The sequence below is a fragment of the Procambarus clarkii genome, chromosome 26 (assembly GCF_040958095.1).
Source record: "Procambarus clarkii isolate CNS0578487 chromosome 26, FALCON_Pclarkii_2.0, whole genome shotgun sequence".
Classification (NCBI taxonomy): domain Eukaryota; kingdom Metazoa; phylum Arthropoda; class Malacostraca; order Decapoda; family Cambaridae; genus Procambarus; species Procambarus clarkii.
In genome coordinates this window covers 10,190,904-10,212,073 of record NC_091175.1, presented here as the reverse complement: position 1 = coordinate 10,212,073, position 21,170 = coordinate 10,190,904, and the positions used below count along the sequence as shown (strand labels likewise).

General features: G+C 39.9%; 1 protein-coding gene across 1 annotated transcript; it reads right to left on the bottom strand.

Annotated features, from left to right (window-relative positions):
* Nucleotides 1-874: 874 nt before the first annotated feature.
* LOC138368717 (protein TsetseEP-like) lies at nt 875-1,408 on the bottom strand. The gene has a single exon (XM_069331440.1). The coding sequence runs from the start codon at nt 1,406-1,408 to the stop codon at nt 875-877; it is 534 nt and encodes a 177-aa protein (XP_069187541.1).
* Between the last annotated feature and the right edge of the window lie 19,762 nt (nt 1,409-21,170).

The window sequence follows — 21,170 nt, the reverse complement described above, 5'->3', positions numbered from 1 at the left end:
TACCTAGTAGCCAGAACGCACTTCTCGGCCTACTATGCAAGGCCCGATTTGCCTAATAAGCCAAGTTTTCATGAATTAATTGTTTTTCGACTACCTAACCTAACTTAACCTAACTTTTTCGGCTACCTAACCTAACCTAACCTATAGAGATAGGTTAGGTTAGGTAGGGTTGGTTAGGTTCGGTCATATATCTACGTTAATTTTAACTCCAATAAAAAAAATTGACCTCATACATAATGAAATGGGTAGCTTTATCATTTCATAAGAAAAAAATTAGAGAAAATATATTAATTCAAGAAAACTTGGCTTATTAGGCAAATCGGGCCTTGCATAGTAGGCCGAGAAGTGCATTCTGGCTACTAGGTACGACATATATTTATATATATATATATATATATATATATATATATATATATATATATATATATATATGCATATGATGCATATATATGCATCAAAAGGTTCGGAAACCTGTAAACCTGTACCTTGAATATTCAGAGGAGGGTTCCAAGAGCTGAATATCTCTCTCTGTGTCGCAAACGAAGGTTTGACTCAGTTTAGCAACTGCGAGGCGCTGACTTCTGACTAATTAGTCCATGAGCAACTTACTTGTAATGGTTGTATATCACACACACACACACACACACACACACACACACACACACACACACACACACACACACACACACACACACACACACACACACACACACACACACACACTCACACACACACACACACACACACACACACCACCATTACCATCACTGGGGGAACTCATCTGCGAGAGTTGCCCTGCGGTTGCACTAGACTCCTTCGGGTCAATGGAGGAGGAGGAGGTCGTGTTGCCAGGTTCATCGTCGGTGAAGTAACTTTAAAAGATCTCTGGGGAAGAATCCCTGGGGAAGGATTTCTCTGGGGGAAGGATTTCTCTGGGGGAAGTGTCTCTGGGGAAGGATCTCTTGGGAAGTGTCTCTGGGGAAGGATCTTTTGGGAAGGATTTCTTTGAGGGAAGTGTCTCTGGGGAAGGATTTCTCTGGGGAAGTATCTGTGGGGAAGGATTTCTCTGGGGAAGTATCTGTGGGGAAGGATTTCTCTGGGGGGGAAGTGTCTCTGGGGAAAGATTTCTCTGGGGAAGTATCTCTGGGGAAGGATTTCTCTGGGGGAAGTGTCTCTGGGGAAGGATCTTTTGGGAAGGATTTCTCTGGGGAAGTATCTCTGGAGAAGGATTTCTCTGGGGGAAGTATCTCCGGGGAACGCTATCCGGGGAAGGAACTTTGCTAAAGAATGACTCGCATGGAAGTAAACACGGCAAACAGTGTAATTGGAAGATGAAGTTCAGCGGTAATTGCAGAACTGTGGCACCAGGACGGTTGAACGAGCTCCTACTGTTCTTTGGCGTCAACATTTTCGAAAGAACAAACAATTTCGGCAACATGTGTCACGAGAGAAGAACAATTTCCGTGAGACGTGTTATGAGGAAAGATCAAAATGGGATGACTTATATTGTTGGAGAACAGTGCCTTTGGCGACAGGTCTTTGCACAGGTGTTGTGAAAGGAAAATAATTTAAGTGTCATGTGTTATAAGGAAATGACTTTCATTAAGTATTTATTTAAAAAAAAATATTCTTATGAAATGATAAAGTTTTCATTGTATTATAAACGGTTGCAATTTTATATTGAGTCAAATGAAACTGAAATTTGGTGAAACCTAACCTAACCTAAATAACTTAACCCACCCTAACATAGAATTAAATAACCTAATTTAACTTAGTAATTCATGTTCCTATTATAATTATATTAATAATGTAAGTAAAGAATCAATTTGGAAGGAAATCATTGAAAATAACGAAAATCGTTCTGTTTGCTAGGCAAGTCGAGCCTTGCTCACTATAGGCCACGTAATGCAGCTATTAGGCACGACATATATATATATATATATATATATATATATATATATATATATATATATATATATATATATATATATATATATATATATATATATATATATATATATATATATATATATATATATATTAATCAAGCGTAAAAAGCATTGTAACAACCATCATTAAAAACCTTAAAACTGAAATACAGAAACTTTCTAAACTTACCTAATGACCCAAACAACCACTGTTTAGTAACAAACGACCAATTCCTTCCACCCTACCCCCCTACTCCAAGATGATAAGGCTGAGTCCATTCGAGGTGGGAGTTCAGTACTTGCAGTACCCGGTGCGCGAGTGCGTTATGCGTGTGAGTGCGTTATGTGTGCGAGTGCGTGAGGATATTTCCAGACTGCGGATGGGAGGGGGAAAACTGCTGCCGGAGCGGCTTGCAACAAGAGCGGTAAGTGATGCAGATTTGTTTGATGGTTCGAGGCTGCTGCGTCGTCTCGGCGTTCTTACCATTCACCAGAGGCGGGACCAAATAGCCGAAGCTCACCCCCGCCCCAAGCACAATTATGTGAGTACATGGATTGATGTAAACTACGCGAGGGCAATTTAGTCCGTGATACTAACTTATTAACCAGCCAGCAAGTATATTTTATCCTTGAATATAGCCCAGAACAAAAGCAGACTTTTAGTGTATATACACACCGAGAGATGGAGGTATACCTCTCGGTGTATGTCTGAATAAATATTCGAGTATAATACCCACGACCATCAGATCGTTCTCGTAAACATCGGACAAATGTGCGGGAATCCAGCCGCTGTTACTCTGTTCGTGAACCACTCAAGTTCGGCTCGGCGCTAAGCCATATTCCTAGATTTTAACGTACTGTGCGTTGAGAAGTCTGTATGTTCTGAAATCTAAATGAAAAGTGTTGTATATATATATGCCTTTATTGGTGCATAGTTAGTATTAAATTGGGTAAGATTAAGTGTTTAGGAGCGATTCGAACAGAGGGACGTATGCTGGGTACTGTTTGAGAAATGTTCGAACGTCATCAGTTGTGAGTTGCGTGTGACAGCCCGTCCTCGTCAACAAACAGCCTGTCCTCATCAACAATCAGCTCGTCCTCGTCACCAAACAGCCCATCCTCATCAACAAACATCCCGTTCTCATCAACAAAGGCCAAATGTTTATCCTATGCAGCCCCCAAACCCACTGTTTATGAATTTAAAAACGTTTAACACACGAATCGCAACTGATGACATTCGAATATTTCTCGAACTGTGCTTCGCTGACAACCTTTCATCAAATCACACTTCTCTAAATGCTTCATCCACGTACTACAAGTACAAATCATTTTCAACAGAACCTAAATACCTAACCCAATCAATCGATTTGATAATGGTCCAGGACGGACCGAAACGTCGTCCTCTCTTCAATTTCTAGTGTGTAGTTTGGTCAACACTTAACCCAACTAACACCTATTAAAGTTGATGAATTCAATTTCGGCGATTGTCCGCTGGATGAAATAAACATAGCCTGAGGAAGAGTTTATATAATTCCCATCAAAACCCTAACATTTAGCCTAATCGCTCCTATGGCCCTATTCACAAAATTATATTATAATTTAATATTTATTTGTTTTCGATAAAATACCGATTTTAGTTACACATTGACGAGCATATTTTTTGGGCGTAGGCTGCCACCTGGACCAACATAGCCATGGGAGATATAAGGGCATTCCTGAGTATAAGAGCATTCTATCCACGGTCTATTTTCGTCCAATCTACTATACACCGATCCCACAGCGGCTCTCATCAATTTTAACGTATTGAGTAATCTAAATATAATGCCATAGCCTCAAAAACGAGCCTTTTAAGAGAATGCATAATAGGTATATTGAGACTACTTTTGAAAAATGAAATGATTTAAGAGTATTTAGAATATGTGGTATTAAGAACATAGTGGTCGACGTAGGAGTGACCTGACTGCAAGAAAATTTTAATGACTGTTGTAGCAGGTTCATTTCCACGTTTTCTGGCAAATTTTTATAGCTTTTTCACCAGGTCGTAAAGACACTTTTACAGTGTGCTCGAACCGAGAGTAAATCAGAGAAGGGAGAGAGTCATCTGCTTGGCAATCCTGATCACCTTTGTCTACTTCAAATTGTTTTTTTTTATTCTAATGCAAGAGGTAACGGATTTCTGGACCAATACGATCTCTCTCTCTTTCTCTCTCTCTCTCTCTCTCTCTCTCTCTCTCTCTCTCTCTCTCTCTCTCTCTCTCTCTCTCTCTCTCTCTCTCTCTCTCTCTCTCTCTCACTCTCTTTCTCTCTCTCTTCAATGCACATTTTTTCCATGATGAAGTGACTGTAATCAACCATTAACAAGCTTATGATTTCAAAGGTTTTTCACTCGTCAAAAAAGTGAAAGTAAATCTAATTAGCAACTCAAGTTTAGTGTGTAATTAATGATAACAATTATAAATAAAATATACACATATTCACGATAACAATTATTACCAACACACAAGGAAATGGAAAAAATATTATTTAACAGAATTTGGAAAAAACTGACAAATATTTTTGGGGTGACCATTGAAATTTTAATGGCATTATTCCCCTGTCCATAAAACAGCACGCTGATTTGACCAGTTTATGATTTATGTGTAATGATTGTGAATAATGACAGGTTTTGCATCCATAATGTTCGCTAAACGGTAGTTGGTTAGCTGATTAATTGGTGATTTTGTGGGTTTGTGTTCGTGTAAGTGTATTTATATAATTTTATCTGAACACATACACACTTTATATATATGTATATATATATAAATAAATATAATATATATATATATATATATACTTATAATAAAAAAGTTGTGAGGGTACCACCTTTGGTGTAAATGTGGAGGACCCATAGCCTCGATGAAGAAAATAAGGAGTATTCAGAGAAAACCTTGTGGATTCTCACTGAACACTTTAATATTTTCTTCTTCTATCACCCCATATTCTTTTGTATATACACATAAATGTTTGTTTTATTTAAACTTTGTTACAAAAAAGGAGTTACATATAGGGTACAAAGATGATTATCATAAGTTGTCTACTTCCTCCACCTCTTCAGATGGCGGGCAGGAACCTTGAATGCAGTGTGCATTTCCCCTCTGTATCGCCACGCTGAGGCGCTGGAAAAGGAAGCTGGCAGCTCTAGGGTCCCTTGTTGTTTCAATTTGCCTAGAACCCAGTTCTTTTAAAAAACTGGTGGCACTCTTATCTCAGGCGCCAAGTGTCTCAGAAGCAATGGGGACAAAATTGTAGTGGTGACCCAGTTCTTTGTACTTACGAGATTTGGCTGATTTCCTGTGAGTGGCAGCGCTACCTGGTTGTGCCACACTGAAGTCACTGTAGGTATTAGCCAGGGTTTACAACCCCTGGATAACACCAACTTCTTGCCAATCTTCCAGGGGTTCACAGTGATACCATCCAGGCGACCAATAAGAGCATCAGAGTTACGGGGTGTTAGGTAACGGGGCTCTCTCTCAGCTGGGCATCCAGCTGTGGTGAGGCTCCTCTTGATGATGTCGTTAACTTCACTGTGCCTCGAGTGCCATCCCCCTGTGCTTTGGCAGAGTAGGCCATGGTGGCCGTACCTGTCAGCCTCCACCTCGCCACAAATACACCTATATTTTGTGTGGATTGGGGATGATACTTATAATATATATAATATAAAATATAATATAATGTAATGTTATACCTAATAGGCCAAGCTACCTAACAAGCCGAATTTTCCTGAAATATTACATTTTCAGTTTTCTCTAATGGAATGATAAAGTATTACAATACAATATATATGATTTGATTTTTTTTAATTTGACTTAAAACTAACATAAATTTGATCAACTCTAACCTAAGTCAGTAATTCATGTTCTACATATAATCATATTAATTGCAATAAACCAATTTGGAAAGAAATAACTGAAAATTACGAAAATAACTCTGCCTGTTAGGCAATTTTGGCCTTGACACTAGTCCAAGTAGTGCGGTTCTGGCTATTAGGTACGACATATATGTATAAATGTATATATGTATAAATGTATATATCGAGTGACAGCCTTACTAAATAGCCAACCTTGAAGGTATGACAATATTACATATTTTGAAAATAATTTGGTGTTGTAATTTGTAATACACTGAATAACCCGGTTTGAATAGGTGCTGGAGTGCATAGAAGAGTATCATGCGAGGGGGGGCAGGTGTGTAGAGCAATCTGGAGGGTGCTGGGTGCTGGGTCCTGGGTGTTGGGAGCTGGGTGCTGGGTGTTGGGAGCTGGGTGCTGGGTGCTGGGTGCTGGGTGCTGGGTGCTGGGTGCTGGGTGTTGGGAGCTGGGAATAGCTCGTGCTCTGAATACCCCACACCTGCAGTGAATCGCGGGAGAGAAGGTGGACAATGGTCTCACGTCTTATCAGACCAGAAGGTCAATCTTGGATGTCAAAGGTAATCATATCTGATGGTGTCTCACTGCTGGAGTCCTCCCCTCCACCCCCTTCATAAATCCTTCCCTCCCTTGCCCTCTCTCTCTCTCTCTCTCTCCCCTCTCTCTCTCTCTCTCTCTCTCTCTCTCTCTCTCTCTCTCTCTCTCTCTCTCTCTCTCTCTCTCTCTCTCTCTCTCTCTCTCTCTCTCTCTCTCTCTCTCTCTCTCGCTCTCTCTCTCTCTCTCTCTCTCCTCTGTGTCTCTCACATTCCATCTCGCTCTATCTGATCGCTGAATCACTCTCTTGTGGACTTGACATGAGAGGGCTTGTCAATCGGGAGCTTGACAACTATTGGCGGTCGCTCTTTCATCTTCATCTTGACTAACAGTCGTCCACGAGGATGAACCAAGAAGAAGGAACTAAAGAACACACACCTTTATTTTTAGTGCCTTTACATCAACGCGTATAGAGAAGCATTTCTCCGAGCAAAGAGGTTCTTTGCTCACGGAGTTCTTCATACTACTTGCAGAAATAGATTTCACTCTAGCGATATCAGCTTTCTGTACTCTCACAGCAGCCTCTTATTGGTCATTACTCTCACTGCATTCTCCTATTGGTCAACGTCGGGGGGCTGATACACAATGACGGGGCTGTTGTCCGCACTGGCATGGTCCTTTGTTTTAACAGTCGTATTGGAAAACTTTCCTCCTCTGTAGTAATTCACAGTTTTGATGAGTTTGCGGATGGCTGCTCGCTTAGATTCCAATAGAAGTGGATGTGAATCCACTCTTCCTCGTCTGAAAATTTATCTCTGTATATATCTATATAAGCTTGAATGAACCCCAAGCACTATATATATATATATATATATATATATATATATATATATATATATATATATATATATATATATATATATATATATATATATATATATATATATATATATATATATATATATATATATATATATATATATATATATATATATATATATATATATATATATATATATATGTGTGTGTGTGTGTGTGTATATATTTTTTATCTCTATTTGGTTTTTGTTTCGATTGGTAGCATGAGGAATATGAACATATGTATGTATACATGCAGGTATGTGTACACGTATGTTTGAATATATACATATGTGTGTATGTATAAATATGTGTGTATATAGGGTCACTAACCTTCATGACCTATTTCTTAATTGTACCAGTCAATAGCATTCAAATCTTAGATGCATGCCTTTAAGAATTAATTTTGTTAGTATAGAATAACATTTTCTCGGTTAGCGTATCTTTAATTAAGTATCTTAATTGATAAGTGTATTTTCGCTTGAGGAAAAAAACACAAGAAAAGATGACTCTCTCGTCAGGGTTAGTTAGGCATATCCCACATCAAATCACCTGACCTATCGTGGCCAATACGAAGCAGGGTAACACGTGACTGGATGTGATTGGTCATACTGTAAAGCTTTAGCCAATAGGCGTATCGCAAGGTTATTACGTGACGTGGGTGGATCTTTCCGACCTATGGAAAGCTCGCTTCCGTTCCCAAGGTCATAGAGATTGGCCAGGATCAATATGTTTGAAAATCATGGGATTGGTAAACACATGAATCGTCAGCCCCAATAACAAATAGTAGCTTTTAAATTATTAATTTATTTAGTCTGTACTGTAAGATTAATGAACATATTCAAAGCCTAATGAATGTATTTATTCATTCTAGTTTTTTTGTATATAGTAAAGTAATTTGCATGTTAATTAAATAAATAAATCACTCCTAAATTGTTTTCATAAGGTATAAGACAGCACCTTATTGGACAATCGCGTCTCATTGTCTTGTTATTCACAATTAAATTACAAACGGCCGGACTGAAACCGGTTTACCCGGATTCCTGTACACCTTTACCCCTTGTCCAGCGCCGCCTCCAATTTGCATATTACACAATGGAGTTGTTAGGACAGGCCATTCACGTCAGGTGATGGTCCCGGACGTGTGTTATGGTCCTGGATGCCTCGCCCATCACTTCCCAGCCTGCTTGACTGTCTGCTTGCCTGCCTTGCCTGCCTTGTCGGCTGACTGGCTGGAGAGGTGGTTGACTGGCTGCCTGTCTGACTAGAGGCGTGATTGGGTGGTGGAGTTGATAGACTATTTGCTGGCTGACTGGTTATTTTTATTATGTACGGGGATTATCATGCGTGCCTGTCTCTCTCTTATACTGTCACTCTAATTGCCTCCCAGAATGCTTTTGTTATCCCTCTGCTTGTCTACGCTTCTGATCTCCAGTGATACCATTTTTATTTATCAACAACGCACGCATGCGCGTACACACACACACACACACACACACACACACACACACACACACACACACACACACACACACACACACACATGCGGACAGTCTCTGGAAGTGGGTCCGTGATTTAATAAACCAATAGACTTTACTGGCAACAGACAAGCTCTGAGGCCAGACCTCAGGCCAGACCTCAGGCCAGACCTCAGGCCAGACCTCAGGCCAGACCTCAGGCCAGACCTCAGGCCAGACCTCAGGCCAGACCTCAGGCCTGAGGAACCCAAGGCCATAACTTATTCTCCACGTCTTCTCTAGCTAAAAATAATAATAATAATAATACTTAGAGCAGATTTATTAGCATTAATATAATTCACAGGAGGGTTTTCCAGCTGCACAAGCATCCCACAATACATCATATATCATACAGTAGTTGTAAAAAATTATTGTATATGCGATTGTAGATAAATTTCAGACTGAATTCTGAATGGGTCAAGGTGTCCTTTTCAACGTGTCGTCAATGCACTCAACAAATGTTGCATAAAATGTGCAATTGTATAAATTTCAATTGGCAACGAGTCATTGTTATTTATATGTTCTTCAAATTCTTAAAAATCTAACTTTTTCCATTTTTTCTGTTGAACTTGTTGGTAATCAAGGTTATAGGGGGGACTAATCTCTCTCTCCGTGGAGTGATGTGGCGTCATCATCCATCAGCCATGACGTCATAAGCTTCCTACACTATGATTGGTAGCCTGCCGCTTCTCGTGACGTCACCATCAATCATCCACGACGTCATAAACTTCCCACACTGTGATTGGTTGCCTACCGGCGCGCGCGGGAAAAATATACTGCTTTCGGGCGGCTCAAACCAGACAGCCCAAGTTACTAAGGCCTGTGAAATATATCGCAATATATTCCACCTCGTCTTATAGGGAGGGGGAAGATTGTGAAGAAAAAAATTCCAACTAAGTTTAGCCATGGCACCTCATTATCAGGGAAGTGATTCATGAGAGATATATGAGGGCAGGAGGGCGGAGGCACCGCTGCTGCTACGACGCTTGTTGATAGGAAACTGTTTATGTAACTCATTCATTCGCCCATCAAAAGCATATGCTGATGGCCAAGAGTTTACACTGCACGTTCAATGCTGCACGAATGCATGATGCAAATATATTTATATTTATACTGTAGTAGTAGGGCTTTCTAAGGGCTTTGATCTATCCTCACTAAACATATGGTCGGTAGCTATGCAAATGACGCCATGAGCCCAACAACAGGATTCATGAAAAATGAAATACTGTTCATAATGAAGTTCAGATAATTTGATGCATTGGGGGATTATGTCTCTGTCTCTAAGATTAAGACAAGACAAGGTGACGTGTTCATTACAATGTTCTCCGACGTGTTCATTATAATGTTTTCCAATTTGATGAAGCGGTCTTTCAGATATTTTAAGAACATGAGTGTGAAACAAGACTTCATTAGGTCTATTGACCCACACAAGGCGGCTGCTATTTCAGGCCGTTCTCTTGGTTTGCCACAACGTCTTTATGGACTTATGGACTTAATACAAAGTCCTAACTAACTAGAAACGCACAAACCTATGCCACGCACCCAAGGGAGCCTGACAGCTGAATGGACAGCGCTTCGGATTCGTAGTCCTGAGGTCCCGGATTCGATCCCCGGTGGAGGCGGAAACAAATGGGTAGAGTTTCTTTCACCCTGATGCATCTGTTCACCTAGCAGAAGATAGGTACCTGGGGTACCAGCGGATCCGGGCTGCTTCCTAGAGATGTGCAACAAAAAAGGAGGCCTGGTCGAGGACCGGGCCGCGGGAACGCTAAGCCCCGAAATCATCTCAAGATAACCCACCTAACCTAACCCCAATTGATGCAAAGAAAATGTGGATTCTTGTGAGCCGCTACTTTTCCTAGTACTTTGTAATCTGTACGATCGGGTCCATTACGTACACAGAGAGAGAGGACGGGTTACGCGCATATTTATATCCACCCAAGCTCATTGATATATATATATGTCTAACCTACGCTTGAAACACCCCCCCCCACCGATCCCACGTGTATTGTGTTGATAAACAATGACCCTGATGATGACACGTGTCTTTCTCACACACACACACACACACACACACACACACACACACACACACACACACACACACACACACACACACACACACACACACACACACACACACTCACACACACACACACTACAAACATGTCTGTGACAGGTTTGTGACAATGCTCCAGTTAGCCACCAAAATCTGTGATACTGGAACGCATTAGTTACCTTATGTATAAATACATAAATAAATTACAAATAAATCCATCCACTATGCAGAAAATAAATCAGAATAGCGTGTCTGAAACAACTAACAGTCATTGGTGGCGCAAAGGTAACATACTCGTCCCAAGCCTCGCGAGTAATTTCATCAGGGTTCGAATCTTATCCGGGGGGGGGGGGGGAGGATTGCACTATTCTTAAACTGTTTTCCTATATTCACCCAACAATAAGTGGGCACCTGGAATCGATTGGCAGGTTGTGTTCCAGGAGAAACTATTAGGGTAAAACTTAAAATGAGATGAAGGAAGAAGGAGAAGAACCTCTTGTGCTGTTAACAGGAGTCAGAAGTTCTCTATTCCTATACTCACCAGCTTAAGGGAAAAAAAAATTAAACCAACACACAAGTACTAACAGAAATGAAGTGCCGACGGTTCTCTCCCTTCGTTGCTTGGTCACTTGTTAAAGGTCAAGGACTGAGCGAAACGTTGTGACACTGTTTCATTTATTTTCAGTCCACTACGAGGTGGTAGTAGTAGTATGCAAGGTTCAGCCAATGTTATGTATCTATAAGGAGAAAGCGCCAAGCCACCAGGATTATATAGCACTGGGAAGGGGTCAAGATAATGAGTTGGGATGGGACGGTGGGGGAAAGGAATGGTGCCCAACTACAAGGACGGTCGGGGGATTGAACGCCGTCCTGCATGAAGCGAAACCGTCGCTCTACCATCCATCCCAAGTGGTTGGAAGGTTCAGCCAAAATAAAATTGTCACCGGTGTTCTTACGGCCCTCAAACCGGCTAAGATGGAATAATAATCCTTATATACACATTGTACGTAAGATCATTAAAAGATTATACTGTTCTTGACGGCATATACATTTTTTGTATCATAAAATATCCTGTTAAACTAGATGCTATTCACAATGATAAGGCAAAATAAAAATAATATTAATTTCGAGTCGAATCATATGGTATCGCGAGATTTTGGAGGAGATGACGTTGTCATAGTGTCCCTTGACGCCCTTTTTCTTGGGCGGGTTGAGGGCTGGCGTCCATGTTGAGCACGTACCCATCAGCAATTACTGGGAAAATTGATTGAAGCAAGCCCCAAACGTCTGACCTCCCAACCTCGAACAGACAGGCAGACAGAGAGACAAACATTTCCATATATATATATATATATATATATACATATATATATATATATATATATATATATATATATATATATATATATATATATATATATATATATATATATATATATATATATGTGTGTGTGTATAGCACGAAAATAAACACGTGATTAAGAATGTGACAATGTCAGACCACGGAGGAAAAATGAAACAGGAAATTTCCTTAAGTACTTTCGTATATTAAAACTTCCTATATTTCCACCTTCTGAAGATGTATTTAATATACGAAAGTACTTAAGGAAATTTCCTGTTTCATTTTTCCTCCGTGGTCTGACATTGTCATATATATATATATATATATATATATATATATATATATATATATATATATATATATATATATATATATATATATATATATATATATATATATATATATATATATATATATATATATATATATATATTAGTCAAGCCATTCTCATATATTTTTTATTTTATTTACCTTTCTCCATGTCTTATTAAAAATATAAATATATAATGCACACTCGGTCATTCACACCTCTATTATTTCACAATAATTTGTAACCATATCACGTACATAAATTAAAATATATATTTTATTCATCATATTTTTTTAACCGGGGTGTGTGCAGAGTTAAGCTTGCGTAAAAATGGAACAGTTTCGTAAAAAGAAAGTCAGTCAGACTCTGGATTTGACTCAACAGAGTCAGACTCGGATTCCGTAAATCTGGATGATTACTCGGATAACAGATAATGACTAAATTGGTGTGAGCAGGCGGCTCCACCAATCAGGAGGCCAGCACAATGGTCAGTGGCACGATTGTCAACTGTCAGAATGAGTCAACTGACATCCATGTAGTTCAGGGTTCGATTCCTCATGGTCAAAGTTTCTTTTCAGCTGATGCATCTGCTCACTTAGCAGCACATAACCGCGATTTAGGTGATTGTGGTTACTTACTGTAAGTTATAAACGGTAATTCCTTACCTGTCGAAAGGACAGTGACCTGTCACCCGTCGAGACCTGTCACCCGTCGAGACCTGTCACCCGTCGAGACGACAATAATCCATAGCAATAAAACATCAACCATTAAAAAAACATAAAATAAAACCGCAGCAATCCGCTGCTAGCACAAACAGTATCCTTGAACACAATCTGTCACGTAAAACACCTCAGGTGACGCCCTAAATAAAGAATAACCTCTTTTATTTCGCATATTCAACTACATTTGCTTTAGTATGACATTCGTTATACATTATATTATCCACTATCCCTTTATTGGGTCATGTATTGCCTTTATGGATCGCACTCACATTATTATCGACACGCTGATAATCGCCCGATAGCAACTGTTGGGGACTTGGGCAAGATGTACGAAGCTGTCTTGGACCTGTGGACCTGGGTCTATGACCTTTGACCTGTGAGCGTGACCTGTGGCCGCAATTTGTGACACAGAAATATGGCCTGAGACTTAACCTTTATCTGTTATCACGTCCAGTTACCACACAGTTTCTGACCTCATCCTCTGACCTTTGACCTCGACCTGTAATCGCGATCTTTGATCTCAATCTTCCAACTTTGAGCAGGGTTGATAATGTTCCACTGATGGTTTCAGACCTTCCAAGAGGCTTCAATCTAATGCCTGACCAGAGAAGACCTTCCAGCATACATACATCGCCAAATAGGCCTATAGTGCCAGTTTCAAAACATGTAAACAGACACAGGACACATTATTCCTTTGTTAGATAAGCTAAATTGGCCTCCTTTAGAAACTCTTGTCTGGAGAAGGCGAAGAATGTCTGCCTCTGTTGTGACATCATATATGATGAACAATATCCCAGTGACATCATATTTGCTGAACTATATCCCAGTGACATCATATCTGTTGAACAGTGACTTTATTTCTCTTGAACTATATCCTTGTGACATTGTGGTCGACTCAAACGTCAACCAACTTGTCTGCTTCAACATTTAAGAGATAAAACATAGAACATCCATCAACTCCTTCACTGATGGTGTAAAACAAATATTTACCCCTCTGACCGGCTGTAAACAACTGTTTACATTGTAATTTGTTGCATTTTCGCACTTGAGATAATTTTGCAAAATGCAACAAGCATGTGCGTTCATTGGTCGTTCAGAGGAAAGGATAGTTATTTTGGAGTATATCTGCCAGGGGTATGATGTGAGGAGCATATCAGCAAATGGGGTATAATAACAAGAGGCCAAAATCAGCGTGTATACTCACGTATATGAACTCATCAAGATGTGCTTGAAGGGTCGTGAGTCTGCTCTTACTCAATTTACTTACTCAATTTCGTGAGGAAATTGTGTTCCTCACGACCATTATTAGTTCAGAGGAGTTACTATTTTCACTCGTGTTTATTATAGTATTTACATGTAAAACTGTGCATCAAATTGGCATCAACAATTTCCTCTTGTGTGAGTACTCACCTGTTTTTACTCGCCTATTTGTGCCTGCAGGATCGAGCAGAATCTCTTGGATTCCTCTTTTCTAGTCGCCTGTTGTCTAATGCAGTGTGTGTGTGTGTGTGTGTGTGTGTGTGTGTGTGTGTGTGTGTGTGTGTGTGTGTGTGTGTGTGTGTGTGTGTGTGTGTGTGTGTGTGTGTGTGCGTGGGTACTCACCTAATTTCCTTTACCAAGTTGTCCTTGTCTTCCTCTCAAATTTATCAACTGGCGTACAGGTTTCAGAGACCACTGAGTTCTGTCATATCTATGCTCACTATTCTAATATCTCTGCTTTTATTTTTAACGTTTCTTGGTTCCAGATCTGTGTTACCGGCTTGCGTACCACGTATTATAAATAGTGAACAGGTTCACATTGTTCATTCTCTCTTCTGGTGACGTGAGGTTTAATTATTTAGTGTTTCCTCGTAATTCACACCTCTCAGCTCTGGGACTTGTCTGGTGGCAGATATCTGCACTTTCCCAAGTACCTAACTGGACATTGCTGCGTAAGGCAAAATTTAACTTGTGTAGCAAATATACTGCATATATATTAGATGTCTATTCCTCATGCACTGTATTAAGTGCAGGTCTAATATCTAATTAATACAAGTCCACCTAATCCCAACCCAAATTAACTAAGCAGGAACTAACTTTACCTAACTCAGTCTCAGTCTAACTTAACTAAAAAATTATCAAACTAAACCCATGCTAACTTAAACTAATTAAGCTTACTCTAACTCATCCAATTATAATGCCTTATCCCCGAAATGTTTTTTGATCAGTTCTTTAGTTGTGCTTTGACATGATGATCAAATTTATACTTTCAAAACTCCTATCTACCATTCCCACCGACCAATAACCCCTTTCCCTCTATTTCTGTTCCATCCCTATCCACCCTAGTTCCCTCTCCATTACCCTTTACCTACGTGACCATCTTTCTCCTCTCCATCACCATCCCCTATCTCAGGTATCTCAGTCTCTTCTCCACCACCACCCATTCCCCTCTCTTCACCATCTTTTCCCCAACACCACAGCATCCCACTCCATATCTCCCTCCCCCCCCCCATCACTTCCCCTTCTCCAAAAACCCCAGAGGAAAGAAGAGGAAATTGAAGGAATATGATCATAGCATATAAAATACTGTAGGGGAATAGGCAAGATGGACACGAATGGCCTTCTTAATGATAAAGAGTAGGACAAGAGGCTATAGGGAAAGAGGCTATAAGAAGGTTAGTAGAAGGGGCATAAAGAGGTAAACTCTCACTTCTTTATAGACACCGATAGGTAAGCACAGAACCCTCCACTCCCCCTTCCACATAATCCGTTCCTCATCTCTCTCCTTCCTCCCTTTCACCACCATCTCTCTCTCTCTCTCCACCATTCCGTTTTTCCAGTTCCTTCACTGGTCTTTCTTCCCCTTTAAAAAGCTGATCGCGTGGGTTTAAATGGTCCGTGTAGTGGAATGAGCTGGTGCCTTTAGCCTGATGGTTGCGATGGCGTGGAGGGGTTGTTGAGGTGGTGGGGAGGGGGGACTGATGGTGGTAGTACTGTTAGCGATGGTGGTTGTGTTTGTAGTGTTGGTGTGGTGGTAGTTCTTGTGGTGGTGCGGTTCTGTTGGTGGTAGTGGTGGTGAGTGTGTTCCTTGTTGCTTGTGATGGTGGTGTTGGTGGTAGTTGTGGATGTGTTATTGTTGGTGGTGGTGGTTGGTGGCGGTACCTGTTAGTACTAATGATGGTTCTTGTTGCCGATGGTGGTACTATAAGTTCCAATACGTACTCACCTAACAACAGGCTGATAAGTGAAGTAACCCCCCCCCCCCCCCTTCCTCCTTCCCCACTGGATTACCTTCTAAAATTACTGTTTCTATACTTGTGTGTGTGTGAGAGAGAGAGAGCGAGAGAGACAGAGAGACAGAGAGAGAGAGAGAGAGAGAGAGAGAGAGAGAGAGAGAGAGAGAGAGAGAGAGAGAGAGAGAGAGAGAGAGAGAGAGAGAGAGAGAGAGAGAGAGAGACAGAGAGAGAGAGAGAGAGAGAGAGAGAGAGAGAGAGAGAGAGAGAGAGAGAGAGAGAGAGAGAGAGAGAGAGAGAGAGAGAGAGAGAGAGAGAAAGACTGATGATTAAATGCATAATCAACCAAATATCAAACCAAAATATTCTCTTCGCCAATGATGCCAAACTATTATTTGAGTTTTAAAACACTCAAACGTGTACCGGAGGGGAAAAAAAAAGCCTATATTTTTTTTGTAAACCACAACAGCCTTCAAACTCAGAGCTGGCGGGCGTGTAATGGCGCTGTTTGTATCTGTGTTGCCCTGATGAAACAACTTTTACTGCTGGAAGGGTACAAATACGTTTATTCTAAGTACGCTGTAGCCATTCTCCCCTGTGTCAGAGGCACAAACTACTTCATTGTAAACCAGATGAAGGTACTCTTACTGTTTCGACGCTGCAAACCTGTTCAGTGTAGGTCATTGTAATTAATCACAGGTTTTAACGGTACAAACCCGTTCATTGTAAGTCATTAGTAATCACGTTTCCTGATAGAACGGTATTCACCTACTTATCGTAAGTCATGTATAAATATTTCACCTTTTCCAGCAAACAATTTCACTGGAAAAGAATCTGGAATAATGTTTCAGAAAAAAAGTTGGTCAAGTCATTTTTCGTTAACACTTATACAGATCCTCCGACAGTAAATTAGACATATATATATATATATATATATATATATATATATATATATATATATATATATATATATATATATATATATATATATATATATATATATATATATATATATATATATATTCTTGGTCCCGGTATATCCGGGACCTTCTTGTTTGACACACACGTAACAATCCGAGACCACTCTGTTTGACAGACTTAACGACCCAAAATCTCCTTAAATAGATAGGAGTTCTGAACCTACTTTTGGAATAATCTAAACGCGCTTTTGCTTTTTGACTTAACGAATCATGTCTTCCTTGATCTTGTTTGCCTGACTTAACGATCATTCAAACAAGGAAGCAAAATTCTTAAACTATTGGTCTTCCCATAAGTTGACCTTACCACTTAACTTTACTACCAGTAAATCTTAGAAGAAGTAGACCTTACCACCAGCTGACCTTACCCTCAGTTGACCTTTCCATCAGTTGAACTTACTAGCAAATGACCTTACTAACAATTGTCCTAACCCGCATTTGATCTTTCCAGCAGTTGACGTTGACCCATATCGTATATCTAGCCTAACCTTGACAACACGTTAACGAGCTTAACGAGGCTATATACCTCGCTAAACCGCAGTTGGTTAAGCGACCTGTGTTGACTTCGCCTGTCCTGATCCCAGCCCCAACCCAATTATGGGGAGGATCGTGCCCTTAGCGAGACGTACTGGATAGGGATAGGGGGGAGGAGAAGCACAGAAAAATATAGGGAAATAGGTAGAGTGAAAGAGAGAGAGAGAGAGAGAGAGAGAGAGAGAGAGAGAGAGAGAGAGAGAGAGAGAGAGAGAGAGAGAGAGAGAGAGAGAGAGAGAGAGAGAGAGAGAGAGAGAGAGGGAGAGAGAGAGAGAGGGAGAGAGAGAGAGAGAGAGAGAGAGAGAGAGAGAGAGAGAGAGAGAGAGAGAGAGAGAGAGAGAGAGAGAGAGAGAGAGAAAGAAAAGCAAAAATGCATTTTTCACGTCTTCACATCTTTTACCAAAATATATTCACGTCTTCAGTGGCCGTTCATACCTTATTCTCTCTCTATTTATCTATTTTTCTCCTACCATTCTCCTCTATTTCTGCCCCCTCCCTCTATTACCTGATCTACTCCACCCCTCCTCCTCCTCATCCTCATCCTTGCAAGCTGTTTGCGTCAGCCATAATATGTCCGTTCGCAAGTCTCAAAATAGATTTCACTGGTTTTCCCTCAGATTAAATAATGCGAAATATTTGGGAGAGAAGAAAGTAATATAATATTTAATTTGTCTATTTAGGTTTTATTTCTGTATCGTTATAAATTGTTAACTATGAAAAAGTATTTATGAAAAAAGGGGTAATGACCGTAAAGAGTTGAGAACAAATGCTTTAGAGGCTATATTTGTGGTCGTTATCGAATCATTGTCGATATATACATTAAGTTATGTAGTTAGATTAACAAGACTAACTATCTTAACTAAACAAATTTTGAGGTTCCGCGCCTGAGCCCAAATTTACGACGTTGTATCATATTTCCACTGCCGCTCACAGGAATGGTATGAGGTGTATAATATATGAACCAAACTAAACTCACTGATCACAGTGAGTCTTGAAGACCCACGAAGAGTTTCTTGAAATAACTCGGTGAAAAAACAGTGAAAATCACTGGAATTTTAGTCTACTCATGCTATGTAAATACTTGGAAATCACGGCAGTCCCCGTTTCTGATCATGTGATTCACACTACCAGCCTAACCTGGTAATTTAATAATCAATAAAAAAAAAAAAAAAAGAGTTAAAAGATAGTTAAACGTGGCATCGTGGTCCCGTAGACTTGTTCATCGTCTCGTATGGCTTGCATGCCCGTCCTCAGTGAGAACCTTTAATTCACCTACACTTAAAGGTTACCACGGTCACCGCTATTGATGCGACCCTCCCGAAGACACTGTAGGTCTCTGATCCAGTGACTCTTCACTGTAGTGAAGCTTTAAACATCAGCGAAGCTTTTGTCACCGCAGCCTCAGATGAAACAGAATTCATGTTCCAGGTTTTACCGTCACTGCAGATTCCGCTTTTTATTCAACTCACGTTCTTCTGTCGACTGAGCTGCCCCTTCTTGGTCCCCCTTCACTTAAATCAGTAGTAAAGAACATGGTTCCGAAGGACCTCAAATATGTCTCTGGTACTCTACTGTCCTTTACCGTTGGATATTTATAACTCACAGAGCAACTTTCTATAACTGCAAGCGCATGAGATGTTGGTATGGGGCACTATATATATATATATATATATATATATATATATATATATATATATATATATATATATATATATATATATATATATATATATATATATATATATATATATTACTTCCGCGGTCCTATTGACGCATTCATGTCAGTGTCCATCTGGATTCAACCAGTCTCCTCCTTGTATATATCAAGAAAATTTGTAAAACAAATTAATTTGCCTCTAGGATGCTTTCCGGTTATTTATTCCACTAGTCTACCACCCCTGTTGCTAAACTATTACTTCCTCATATCCTTCCCATATCATTAGGATCCTTTGTAAATAAACTCACTCCCATAGCCAGCAGGTAACGTTTCAAATTGGCTGGTCCGAAACATTTCCCCTGTTCCATTTGTCAGCCATTGTTTTCAAAGCGTCAGGTGCCCCCTCCACCCCCCCCCCAACCATGTGATCAATTCTCTGGAACATTTCTCATGCCAAAATTACATAAACTACCTCGCACCTGTCAGTTACGTACCCTTGCGAGTCGAGAATTTTATTCCAGCTCTCCGTCCTGACAATTCGTATTGGTTCCTCACACATTTGATACACAAGAACAGCAATATTTTTATTTTTGTTACATTCATAGACAAGATGACATAATTGCATCCTGTAACAAAGTGGGCCTTAGCGTTTAATGCCATTCGTGCCTCTCTGGTTCTCAAACTTAAATTTTATTTCATTAATTTTATATAATTTTACATATATGAGTAAACAGAATACAGAATTTATTAGGTATTGCCTGTTCTTGATATGCCCTTAAAATCCTTTACGTGCAGTGCTAGAAATCTGATATGTCTCTCACCTTCACAATAACCCATCCTCTCGATCATTGCATTTGCTAAAAATCATCGCAATTCACAAAAATTTACGTGATGTTCCGTTTTTTATTCGCGGGTGTACTCGGTTAGATTAGATTCGTGTAAATTAGCACATCCGTTCAGTGACGGTTGTTGGGCACGAAAGGACGGGGTGTTTAAAGGCGCTTCTCACACCCCAATATAGCGCCTTTCGCATCTCAATACAGCGCCTCTCGTACTGACGACTGGACGACATGACGTCGGACTGGAAATGGCGTCGGTGATTGGCTAGCAAAATAAATGAGACGGTGTAGATTGCTTGGTAGAGAATTCTGTAACAAACACATCTCAACCCGACCACTGGATGGTAATACGAAAAAAAATATGTTCCAAACCCTACTAATACACTTTGACCGAACCACTAGATGGTATACTCTTGATATTATACATATATATTATACCAATTTCACGCCTGATTTTTTTTTCGCCTTTAAAAATGGTTGCAATTTTTTTTTAGAGTCCAAGTGATCGTTTTTACTGTTTTGTGTGTGAAGCGATACTTTATATATTTCATCTCGTTATTTCCCAGGCCATTCGTCATTAATGATCAATATTTATTATCTTTGTAAAATATTATAGCCATTTATCTTGCAATATTTTAGTTCTGGACTCTGATGAATGGAACAATGAATTCTATCAGCTGGTCATACACTGGTTACCATGATCATGAAAACTGAAATATTCGGTGGCATTTATCATTTCCTGGTTATATATTAATCCAAAGTAAAAGTAGTTTATTT